Source organism: Suillus plorans (genome assembly GCF_016647745.1).
Source record: "Suillus plorans strain S12 chromosome Unknown HD556scaffold_21, whole genome shotgun sequence".
In the NCBI taxonomy this organism is placed as follows: Eukaryota; Fungi; Basidiomycota; class Agaricomycetes; order Boletales; family Suillaceae; genus Suillus; species Suillus plorans.
This window is the reverse complement of record NW_024537405.1, coordinates 564,512-576,538: the sequence shown is the minus strand read 5'-3', so window position 1 is coordinate 576,538 and position 12,027 is coordinate 564,512. Positions and strand designations below refer to the sequence as shown.

At 46.1% G+C, this 12,027-nt stretch overlaps 5 protein-coding genes across 5 annotated transcripts; 3 read left to right on the top strand and 2 right to left on the bottom strand.

The window, feature by feature from the left end:
- Nucleotides 1–881: 881 nt before the first annotated feature.
- HD556DRAFT_1307464 (uncharacterized protein) lies at nucleotides 882–2,640 on the bottom strand (the record flags this gene model as incomplete). Its single annotated transcript, XM_041300028.1, has 9 exons — nucleotides 882–893; nucleotides 918–980; nucleotides 1,009–1,340; nucleotides 1,371–1,496; nucleotides 1,737–1,749; nucleotides 2,036–2,176; nucleotides 2,226–2,300; nucleotides 2,353–2,458; nucleotides 2,498–2,640. 9 exons carry the CDS (start codon nucleotides 2,638–2,640, stop codon nucleotides 882–884), a joined length of 1,011 nt encoding a protein of 336 aa, XP_041161561.1.
- A 550-nt stretch (nucleotides 2,641–3,190) lies between these two features.
- On the top strand, nucleotides 3,191–3,917 carry HD556DRAFT_1442126 (uncharacterized protein; the record flags this gene model as incomplete). The annotated part of the gene is made up of 3 exons (XM_041306414.1): nucleotides 3,191–3,469; nucleotides 3,525–3,629; nucleotides 3,690–3,917. The coding sequence occupies 3 exons, from the start codon at nucleotides 3,191–3,193 to the stop codon at nucleotides 3,915–3,917; spliced, it is 612 nt and encodes a 203-aa protein (XP_041161560.1).
- A 462-nt stretch (nucleotides 3,918–4,379) lies between these two features.
- On the top strand, nucleotides 4,380–5,274 carry HD556DRAFT_1442125 (uncharacterized protein; the record flags this gene model as incomplete). The annotated part of the gene is made up of 2 exons (XM_041306413.1): nucleotides 4,380–4,492; nucleotides 4,548–5,274. The coding sequence occupies 2 exons, from the start codon at nucleotides 4,380–4,382 to the stop codon at nucleotides 5,272–5,274; spliced, it is 840 nt and encodes a 279-aa protein (XP_041161559.1).
- A 2,165-nt stretch (nucleotides 5,275–7,439) lies between these two features.
- Nucleotides 7,440–8,975, top strand: HD556DRAFT_1442123 (uncharacterized protein; the record flags this gene model as incomplete). Its single annotated transcript, XM_041306412.1, has 9 exons — nucleotides 7,440–7,576; nucleotides 7,632–7,781; nucleotides 7,831–7,942; nucleotides 7,997–8,190; nucleotides 8,240–8,378; nucleotides 8,426–8,516; nucleotides 8,586–8,602; nucleotides 8,655–8,809; nucleotides 8,879–8,975. The coding sequence occupies 9 exons, from the start codon at nucleotides 7,440–7,442 to the stop codon at nucleotides 8,973–8,975; spliced, it is 1,092 nt and encodes a 363-aa protein (XP_041161558.1).
- A 1,943-nt stretch (nucleotides 8,976–10,918) lies between these two features.
- On the bottom strand, nucleotides 10,919–12,019 carry HD556DRAFT_1235042 (phosphoribosylaminoimidazole-succinocarboxamide synthase; the record flags this gene model as incomplete). The annotated part of the gene is made up of 4 exons (XM_041297715.1): nucleotides 10,919–11,337; nucleotides 11,389–11,544; nucleotides 11,604–11,817; nucleotides 11,873–12,019. 4 exons carry the CDS (start codon nucleotides 12,017–12,019, stop codon nucleotides 10,919–10,921), a joined length of 936 nt encoding a protein of 311 aa, XP_041161557.1.
- Nucleotides 12,020–12,027: the final 8 nt, after the last annotated feature.

The following is a 12,027-nucleotide window of genomic DNA, read 5'->3' as shown; positions in this document are numbered from 1 at the left end:
TTTCTAGTTCGGACTTCGTCCGGATTAGTCTTATCTCTTGTTTCCGAACGTCCGCCGGAATTCCCGCGCATCGGACATCGGACTCCGGACATCACCCGACGCCCTCCGGACATCGTCCGGTAACCTTCGGACATCGTTCAACAACCCTCGGAAGTTAGGGGCACGTACTCGGGTAAGGGGCGCAGCGCACGAGCTGAAGCCAAGCCCTTCGGATCCGACCCTTGAGCACGTTCTTAACAGTGAGATGGGACACTGCGCGAATCCGCGTGCACCAACAAATCTACAACCCCCACTTACCGTTTCAACCCTACCCTCTGCCTCTGGCCTGGACAGATGAAGCGCGCGCGATGATGGTCCTTTGGATCGCTAGGGAACGCCGGATGTTTGAGCTGGAGATGCAAGAGTTGGAATATCTGCTGGGACTTAGAGGTGCGCGTTAGCGCTTCCAGGTGAGCCGGCAACTATAAAATTCTGCGTTGACTTACGAATGTTCGGTCATACGCATGAAGAGGCTGAGAATGAGGTTTAGCGGCTGCACATATTGGACACACTTACTATACACGATGTAACACCACACGGACTTTTCTGGGGCTGCCCGTACATGTATGACTAGTCGAAGAATTGGCGGATCTTCCATTGTATCAGTGAACGACACGCTTGAATGGGGTGAAATTCAATGATCAGAGGTGTTGGGGGAGAATTCGAGACTAACGTCAGACGCCGTTTCCAGCAGACTTGATTCGTGAAATTCGCAGCACCTAGCTTGGACTGCTCGTACCTCACGGGACTGAGCGTGTAGTGAATTATATCCCGAATGAAAGTCTGTAAACCAGGAATCTGATGATAGGGTAAGCTCGAGTCGATGATAATTCATTATATTGTTACTTATGCGGCTATGTCGAGTCCAAGCGACTCACCGGCATGAAGGCTGTTGCAAGACCTTTGCCCAGGCGAACAGATTGAACAATTTTGGGGTTGCGCTGCTTTACAGAGAGTTATGTCAGATACATGGTTGGGAATGAATGATATTCCCCAAACCATCATGGTGACATCATTAGCAGTCCTTGGAGATGTCCTAACTTTGTCTATGCGGGAAGTCTTCGTCCCAAGGGTGAAGGTTGTGAGGCGCAAGGAGTCCGAGAAGGCAGGAATAGTGGTGCTCAGCATCTGATCAACAAAGGCGACGATAGTAGCAGAAAGAACAGGCTCATGAATGAGCCAGAGACGGTCCAAGAACTTGTTCATCCAATCAGCAGATTCGTGCTTGGGTGCAAGACATGTCTTGATCAATTCCCGCTGTGACTCAATCAAAGGCAGTGTAAAGACGCGAAAGCTACTTACTGATTCCACCAAAGTAAGAGATCATCGACTTTCTTTCGCTGCTTCTGGCGTTGGAGGAAGCTCCAGATAGTCAATGATGTTGTGATAAAATTCTTGATTGTTGAATTCGTCATCAACAATGCGCCAAGATCCTGAGTTTGACAATGCTGGGCCCTCTAATCAGCAAAGTACACAAATATTGAGTTAAATAGTCTGTACCTGAGCAGACACATACGCTATGGCTCGAGGTTGGACAGATCGCATATCGAGTAGTGTTGCAACGTCACGCACCAGTTAATTAACAAGCTGATGTGCGACCGATGCATTTCTGGATAAAATCTGTCGTGCGTTGCAGTATGAGAATAATCAAAGTAGTGAACATTACAAATGGTCTGTTTCAAACAATGAGTACTCACTTGAAACGCGGCACTAAGAGTGCATCGTGGTCACGGTGCAAATCAAAAATCGAAGCAAGATCACAGGTAGGTTGGCTAAGCAAATTGTCACGTGATCTCAATGTTTGTGATGTTGAACCTTTACTAGTAGGCAGCACTGCTCAGCAATCATCAAGGACGATACTGTTTGTTATTACACTGGTATGAAGAGTTAATACAACAAGTTACATCCCATGGTTCTCAATAGCGTTACAGACTTCAAGAAGAACTCTGTGCTGCCTATCAACGATTGTTCCGATCCTACTGACAGCATCACGCACTCCCACGACTTCCTGCATGACGGCCGCCATCTTGGCTAGCAATTCCCCTTCAAATGACTCGAATTTTCTTTCAACCTTCGTACGTTTTTTAGGCGGAAGCTCAACAATAGGTACTGATGTTGCCCCCATGTTAGTCACGCCCTGGCCAAAGTGAGTGTGTCAGTCGAAAAATTGAGCTGGGCGTACTCACCCCATCATCTTCAGACCACTTTCGCTTTGAACGAGGTGCATCAGCATTGTTGTGATTGCCACCTTGAGCTTCCAACTGTTGAAATTAGAGCTGTTACAATGGCCGCCTATAATCTACAGACACATACTAGCTCTGGTTGTTCCGCTCGAAACTCATCTGCGAGCTGAAATGCCTCCTCATTGTCTGGAGATGAAGGTTCGGATTTGAACTGTCCGAAATTCCACTGATAGCATCTACAGGAATACGCAGGGACACTTTGGCCATGGCCACACCCATGGCATCCGATATGACTTTCTGGAGTAGACCTCCCTGAGCGGTCCTCCAACCTGAAGTTAGTGTCCGTTAAGATCACCTCAGCCCCATCATTGAAGTCAGAAGGGTGAGAGTTATTATGAGCGTTGTAGTCAGATGACATGTTTCTTGCTTACTCCGTCAAGTGTAAGGGTATTTGTATCATGTCATGTTTTCAGGACTTAGACCCATGCCCCGTTACAGAAATCCTTTTGGTCCGCATTGTAACAAATCTTGGAATCTGATGCTCCCACCGTCGTTGCCAAACAGATCTGAAGCTAGCCAACAATGGCTCAAAGTCTCATGTTCGGCACCGTGTTCATTGATGCTGATATCTAGGGACAATATTTCAGGGTAAAATGCAACTCTAACTTGACGTCACGAAGCTCCGCCGCACTCCAGGGTTGTTTCTATGTAATATTGAAAATTTTTATAACTCCTTACAGGACAGTCTAAAGTGCTTGACGGCTCCAAGCTCCTCGTCAATTGTAACATGATCCGGCCGGTACCACCTAATCTTACTTACGCTAGTGAGTGGAACCAGATTACTAGTTAGATCTATCATTGATATGAAATACGGTTCTCAAAATATGTTTAAACTAGGGAGTGGAGAAATGAAACGATCGACCTGATTCACATTTCCATCACAAGAGCCTGGATAACCACATTTCGCCATGTCCTATACCAGTACTGACTCGGACTCACACCCATCTGGCTTGGCCGACGCTGAAGCTCTCCTCATAATTGCTAGATTTGAGGAGTTGTGTGAAGGCGACACTACGACATCCAGCACTCCACATAGCCATGACTTTGAGCCGTGCCTCGGTGGCCAAGCGCATGGCCAAGGCGCCCCTGTATACAGCTGTGGGTGCTACCGTCGCACGAAAGTTGAACCTGCACTTGCACTTGCAGATGCACTTGCAGATGTATCCGAACACCAGGGACTTGAAAAGGTACAGTGGCCACCTCAAGATATTATACACTCGATTCTAATGGTTATTGTTCCAGGATGTCGATAGTTCGAACACACAAGTTGGAGGCCGTAGCGGTGACTCGGAAATTTGGCCCCTGAAGCGCAAGAGGTCAAAGACAGCCTCTGAGTCTGACCCCACGGTGAGCTGGACTCATCATTTCGTTTTTCACATCAGTTGTTAATGGCTATATTGAATGTAGACACCACGTCGCTTTGGGCGAAACCTGAGCAATGTCCAACGTGCTCAATCAGCACCAGCACTTGAAGTGCCAAAGTGTAGGAAGCTGGGAAAGGCCTTCGAATTGAATAGAAGCATGACTCATGAAACCTCAGTACTTAATGTTGCGAAACACCTCGAAGCTGCCATTGACAGGCAAACAGAGGTGCTGTCCAAGATTTATCGCGTTCTGGAGGGCAGTGCCAAGTAAACTTATCATTTATGATACCTTCTGTTGTAAACCTATACTATCACGATGTATATTCAAGCTCGATGGAAAGCATTTCACGCAAGATCTCCTTTCATCACTCACTAGGCCACCGTTGGTTTAGTTTAACTTGAATTAGTACTGTTGAAGAAACGTAATTGAATTTCTCAGGCTACGATTTGCGCGGATTGATTACCAGTCCAGTGCCAAATGCCCTGCTGTACCTAGCACAGGCTACCTCTATGCACTCCATATCCTGCTTTGCGCGGTCCAGGACTGCGCAATCAATACGCAGGAATGAAATCGACGAATGGAGCATAGCTTCGTGACCAGGCGAGCAGAATAGTAAGTTGGTTTGACAAAATTAAGTAATCTCAGGCAATAATATAGTGAATTAACTTCGGCTCGGCGCGACTTGGGTTGCAGCCGCTGCACCGCCACACTGGCCGAGTGTTCAAACCCTTCATGCCAGTGCCAGCGCTTCCCATCGAACTTGAGAGAGAGATCATCACTCTTGCTATTGATTGCATGCAGCAAGCTTACTCGTTCTTGTTTGTTTCACGGAGGGTGCATTACTGGTGAGCAATTCCGAAGGGTTGAGGCAGAGCACAATGATACTGAATACTGCTGTAGGATCGAAAGACTACTTTACCGAAAAATTGTTCTGTCAAGTGAAAGCATTGCTATCTCCTTTCTTTCATCACTTTATATTCGGTCCTGTCACTGTGACTTCGCTCGAGGGGCAGTGAAATCATTGTGTATCGAGGGCGATGTACTTCTGAGTACAGCTGCAGAGATCATTTCCCTGTGCAGTGGTACCACCAATCTTGCATTATGGATCGCGCCATCGGACTTCAAGAATGAAACAACAAATCCTCTGCTACAGCCCTTGGATGACCTCCCACTAATATCGTTATCACTTAGTATATCTCTGATTTTCCGTTACACCCAGTTGGTCTCCCTTTCCGCTTTCAAAGCCTTCAGTACCGTGACACACCTTGAAATTCTCAACGGCTGGGTGCTATGGAACTCTACACTTGATCTGGAGTATCTTCATGGACTGACACACTTGTGTCTACATATCCATACACGGAGGACTAAACCAAAATTGGTGGCATCCCTTCTCACTCTGCCACACCTCCAAGTAGTTGTCTTCCGCATCTCAGAAGATATCAATACAGTCGAAACATTCCTGGAATCTAGTTCCCTTAGCGACTCTCGCATTGTGCTGGCATCTCAAGTTCCCGCTGCCTGGGGTGAATTTGGAGGTGGCGACATGTCTCTCTGGAAGGGCGCTGATCAAGTAGTAGATTTGAGGCGCACCCAAGGCATGTCTTTTTATCCTGAAAATCCACTATGACCGGCTAATGCCTTCAATAGGAGGGCCTTTTAGTGTACCGTCATCCGACATTTTGCATTGCTGAGTACCTCCCGGTCAGTTCTGTATCGTGATACATACTTCGTGGCTCTATAGATAATCATCTTCAGAGCGATGTATGGACTTTGATGTGCTACCTCAGAGTAGGGGACGCGTTTACTTTTTTCCACAAGGATCTATGTACATATTCTGACCAAAAATCTTATTTGTCAATGGCGGGTCATCTTTTTGGTTCGTGACAGAGAGTTCAGTCGCACCAGTCACGGCAGAATTTTTCCAGAAGATTAGACCAGGTCATGACCTTGAAAGAGTCACGGCAGTCGCGACTCGAAATCTACCGTACATTCATGTGCGACTCTCAAGGGGTTGTCAAATTCTCTCTATCACGAACTTCCTGTATATCATTGGTATGTCCCTTTATCATATTCTACTTTCTTCCGTTAAGGGTTCTGGTTGCAATTGCAGGACTATGCATCCAATTCAATGCTGGCCTTTTGGCGATCAGCTAAGAGGTTGCAATGAGGCCCTACGTACCATTCGAACAGTACGTCCTGATGTCGTGAAGGGCTACAAGTGTCTACTGGGGCATTTAAAGTGAGTATACTTGTGCTTTTAGGAGACTGTTGATTAATTGCATGCTTAGTTCTATCATATCAGCACGTCCTGTCGTTGTCTTCACACTAGCTGCCTGCCCTTTGTCATCCGTCCCCACAATGCACCCTGCATCCATGCCCGCACCACCTATATTCTACGACACCCCCACTCGACCCATCAACACCAGGCTTTCACCCCCAAGTCACATCAGCAAGTGCCAACAGCAAGGAGAAGCGAACGCGCAGCATCAAGAGACGGCGACCTCCAGTTCATTCATTACACGCCCATATGCCACCTCCTGCACTCGAGTTCATGTTCATTGTGCTCCAAGTCTGGTATCATTAATTGTACGTAGCATTACACTTGAGACTTATACATGACGCTAAACTACACCTTATAGTAAACAGTACATCCTACACAATGTCTCAAGGATCTGGGTATGCGTAATGATTTGTGTTCTCCTGTCTCTCGCCGAAGACGTCTACTCCACCATGTACTAGATGTACTGCGGCAGATGATGACTCCGGGCCTGCTGAAAATAAAGGTTTGCCTTCTATACAGGCATTGAACAACGCCAAATTCTCACCTAGTATTGTTTCCAGCCGCTTTCCACGTTACGATCCAGAACTAGTGCTCTGATGCGAATCGCCAGCTTCGTCGAGATAACTGACGACGTGAACGAAGAAGTCCATGACCATAAGGGGACAGAGGCCGTGAAAAACGGTAAGGCATTCAGGTGAAATGATTTCTATATCGTCCACCTTCCTGACTCCCAGTGATGTCAGTGGACGGAGAAACGTTTCAGTCCAACCGCGTCGTGGCTCTGCCTTATCGAGTTTGGCCAGAAAATCACTGATAGAAGGATAAAAGACGCGGGGGTCGGTCTCAAGCTCCAAGTTGGCAAGTATAGATGACATGGAGTTGGCGTTTTGGGGGGCTATACAGAGGCCTTTAGCAGGGGTATTTTTTCAAATGGTCTCAATTTGATTCAATGACGTTCTGACATTTGTTGTAAAGGCTTTCAAATCCGGTTTGCCCGCCAGCGCAAATAGTGAACAAAGATCCGGCCGTACATTTGTTTTAGTCTCTATTTCGTCCAGGTAGTTATAATCTGGTTTGGTTTGGTGTCCCCACCTCTCATTGGTTTAGCGTCCCCGCTTTTCCATTTTATTCAAGATTTTTTTTTCTTGTTCCACCCTTACTACTCCACTTGACCGCGACGTTTTATGTAATCACCGTGAGCACATTAACTTGATTAGGCTGCAGTCATCTTTAATCTAATCGTGTTGATCAACAGGATCGCCTGGAGCAAACTCTACTAGTCAATCACGCACTCAACACGTACGCAATGCACTGTCCATGGAGATATGAAGAATGTACGGAGCCAAAACTCAAAAGGTGTCGGATCTTTGCTAGTATATGACGTTGTGATTGGTACATGTCATGAAACTAGCTGTTTTGAGGTCCGTGCTTCATTTCCGCTATGTTTCCTCAGCTAAATTGACTTACATGCCCACTTCCAAATTCCCACTCAACATTCTTATCCGTGGGCAATGGCGTCCTCATCCCAATCTCAATCTGAATCAGACAACAACGACATTCAACCTCTAGTCGCTCTTAAAAGACGAATCGCTGCACTTGAGGAAGAAAATGCAGACCTTCGAGTCCGTCGGCTCCCTGGGAAGAAATAGTATGTCTAATATTTAAAAATCCGGTACAACAGATTGATAATGCGATCAAAACAGTGAATCAAATGTATATTATGGCCGAGCAATTCGAAGGCTCGTGTGCCTAACCGAGCGCGTTGAAGATCTAGTAGTAGAATTCGATAGGCGCATTGGACTGGGCGCTGCCAATGAATCTGACGCTGATATAATGGACTCAGATAACCCAGAGTAAGTGTTTTCCTGAATCTTACTGGTTAACTCTCAGGTCGTGTTTCAGAGAGAATAGACGGTATCGCTCCTTCAAGAAACTTATGACATGGTGTCCCTCGGTTCGTAAGTTGCTACGGTCATCTGCCGAGCATGAAACTCTTGCTTTTGCGTATAGTAAGGTGAGATTCCCCAAAACAAATCACCGACGAATCATCACTGTATCTCGCATCCAGCTGAATGAAAGCTCTGATGGGGCCAGAGGAGACGACTCTGCTGGTCTCAAGCGTGCTGTTGCTGATTGGCTAATGGAACGTACCCCCACGCCAAATCCCCCCATTCACAAGCAAAACAAATCTGGTCGAGGATTTTACCACGACATGACGGGCGAACTCTTGTGCCCAGTTGATTATAACTGGAGCGATCCCACGTAAGTGCTCTTTTATGAGCTGCGCCACAGCTAACTTATACCTTCAAAGTGTTCGAGCATCCATTCGAGACTACCATCCCGATTTTCGCATCACTGCTTGCTCTTGGCCTTCGTTCCTGTACAAGGATGGACGTTACGACCCCCAGAACCCTACAAAGGATCTGTTTAAAGGCGAGCTACTAGTAAAGGTGAGATTAATATGTGTGACAGAAGTTATACTGAATGTTGTCTGCAGGCATTTAAACGTGTATTCACCTCTCCGAGTTCCACAGACGAGGAACAAGCTGTTGACTCGATGGGTCGTTCCGCACTCGGCAGGAACAGTGGTGAGCGTCGCACTCGGCGTGACGTTTCGACACTAGTCAATATGCGATCTATCCAACCTTGAGCCATAGCTTACATATCCGTTCAGGTTCAGACTACTTGATTCAAAGTATCCATGTTTTACTGATTAAGGGGCTTAGCTAAGATTTGCGTTGTCAAGCTCAGGATCTTGGCGCGTCGTTGATGACGAATTCAACAATCAAGAGTTTTATGATAACATAGTCGACTATCTTGAACTTCCTCCAACACCCGAAGCAGCGAAAGAAGTGGATGATCTCTTACTTTGGTGGAATAGGTGAGTAGCCTTGGTGTCTTTACACTGCCTTCCATTGATGCATTGACACGTTGGGATTCCATTTTTTAGAAAAGTTTTTGGTCGAAAACATGTTTCTGACTATCGCCCGCAGCAGGCAAACCACATGTCAGTTGCCATGACTTTGGCCAAGCGACGTTGCCCGTAGCTTAGTTGGGTTGGAACCTACTAGTACTTAAGTGGGAGTTCCTTGTATTAAACTTTATATTGTACAATTTCAGCTACGTTGTATAATGATCAATTTTGGCCGCAACATCGTGCATTGCCGAGTGAGATCCGAGTAGTGCAATCAGGATTCAGCGCTCAGCAATGACATTAAGACCCTTTTCTGCGTAAATGTCGAATGATAGATAATTTGTTTAAACATTCTGCACCATCATATGGTTGAGACGAGTGGTTCACTTTCTTCACCCATCTAGTATCTAGCAGCCAACACGAATATGACACTTATGTGACTTCAGGTAACGAGTTGTGCGTGGTGTTGCAGTATTGAACATTGGTCGTGCTTGTGTCAAGAACGGCGTTGCGAGTGATCAGGGACACATCCACCTGACTTGCAAGCTCTGGTAGCGCATACTGCGCTGATACATGTGGGCCACCAGCTCAATAATGACAATTTTGTCTCTAAGCACCTCATTTCGCAATGCAAGTCACATCAATATATTAGAACTTTAGAATGATATAGTGTGTCTGCTCGTGCCAATCCTGCAAGTATCTGCCTACAATGTAGGTCATATCTGCCTACAAAATCATTATGTAGATTGGCCACAAAGGCTACGTGTTTAAAGTCATATATGGTCTCTAATACAGTTCCTGTTGCTTAATGTCTGACTCCCAGTTGTGTAGTTTTAAGACAGTGTATTGCGCAAAAAGAATTATAATTTCTTCACTTACATGCCATACTTGGTGGTCCCACAAATACGTATTATTATTATTTAAATTGGTCAAGGAGGCTACGTGTTTAAAGGTAGATATGACATTATATAACCGCTTGCCATATTTTACCTGATTGCGGACATTATGACCATTATAAGGCGGATATAATGGTTGGTAACGTATCTTGATTTTCAGTGATGGAATTCCCAGAGCTGGAGTAGGTTTTCGAAGACACTGTAATCTCCGAGAGTTCTTAAGTTCTCGATTAACTGACCAAGCCTCTTCACGCATCGTGCGCTCAAAAGAATTGCCTGCACTTTTTCAGGCCTTCGAGAACAGGATGCTTGTTGGACGTTGTACATCTGAATTAACCGCGCTTCGTTCGGATTTTGCAGTTTTGACGTTATCAGTCGCTAATTTCAGCAACTCTAGTTGGCCAGACCACCGCTGATTGGCATCTTGTGCATCAGGGAGTATGCCCTTATCTCAACGTGTGACATTGTCGCCTGCGGTAAGCGTATGAAGGTGACCGCAATTTCCCATAAACGCTATAGTCCATCAAAATAAGGTGTGGATTTTGCTCTTCTTATTTCGCGTGGACTCACGATCATGCAGAAGTTGCGGAAAGACGATCAAATAGAGTATTGCAAGAAGGTTATCTAACGCGCGCGATCGATTTCATCAAGGTTCACGCTCACGGCGGGTCCTCAAGGCCTCATGATCATATTTCTGGGCAGAGTTAGTCGGAGAACTAGAGACTTCAATATGGGTCTTGTCTTATCTGTATCCACAGCTGCGGCATTGTAACGCAGAAGGAATGGTGTCAGGGACTCTGATGTGACAACAACACACGGTCGTAATGGCAGACTACAAAAGTCGATTTTTATCATCCCTTGGCGTCGGTAAATAATTTGTGCAGGTATTCATCGAGGAAGACACTTTTTTGGAGCCGTTGGTTTGATCGTGAACCATCAGGGATGGGAAGATAGACTTCACGTTACCTCTCCGTGAGCTCATATAAATCTTCGTTGTACTCTGATGGCGGCATGCACTTTCGTATCAAGGTTATAACGTTAAACCATCGACCAAGCTTTTTGAACGTTGCTGATCCAAGGAGATGCTAGCATCTAAATAGATATCATCAGGAATTTCTTTCCTTTTACACTCGTTCTCCATTACCGAGATACGAATAACGAATAATTTAGACAAATTTTTCTATGAGTGTAGCGACTTCAGCATTTGTTCAGCTTCTTTATATCGTTTTCTAGTCCCCTCGATGACAATATCATCGATTCCCCATCCCTTGCCGTTTGCGTTTGGTCCACTCTCTAATCCTTTTCTGTACCCAGCGGCAGTCAATGCATTTCTGACATACTGCTTGTCAAAGCTTGGTTGTCCTTTGCCAGGTTCATACTGGTCTCGGGGCCAGTATCGCGACGAATCAGGCGTAAGGACCTCGTCCACAAGGATGAGCTCGTCTTGCCCAGCAGAAGCAGAGGGAACAAGACCGAATTCAAACTTCGTGTCTGCGAGAATAAGTCCACATGATTCTGCATATTCAGCAGCAGCCGTATATAGTTGCAAAGATGCAGCCTGAATACGGTCGAATAGATCTTGACCAACGAGTTGAGCGGCTGATAAAGGGGGTATGAGCGACTTGAAACAAGCTATTCCAACGATAGCACCTTTTTCAGGCGAGATGTTCTCGTCATGGGCGCCTTGCTCAGCCTTGGTAGACGGAGTGAAGATCGGTGTCGGGAACTTTTGAGATTCTTCCATCCTCTCCGGTATTGGGATACCGCAGACAGTCTGTGACTTTTGGTACTCTGCCCAGGCTGATCCTATTCACAAAGTTATTCCGGCGGCTCCAGGAGATTATCTGGACAACAAATCAGCTCACCAGTGATGTACCCTCTGACGATCGCTTCTATGGGCACTATTTTGGCCTTTTTTACAAGCATAGTGCGGACCTCGAGTTGCTCACGGTATTGCCGGACTTCATCTGGCATCTCATCGATATTGACGGTAACAAGATGGTTAGGAATGATGTGCTTCAGCTTCTCGAACCAGAACAGCGAGATGCTTGTGAGGAGTTTGCCCTTGTCTGGAATACCCTAAAAGCAGGGCACATTAAATCAGGCAGAAAAGAGTTCAGAGAGATCTACGGACGCTGTTGAGGATGACATCGTACACCGATATCCGGTCGGTTGCGACAAACAATAGATGATCGGGCGACGAAGTTGTGTAAACGTCGCGGACCTTTCCTCTGGAAAGAAGTTGAAGGTCTGGCAAATCCGTTTGTAGCAGGGCTGCCATTGCGGGGT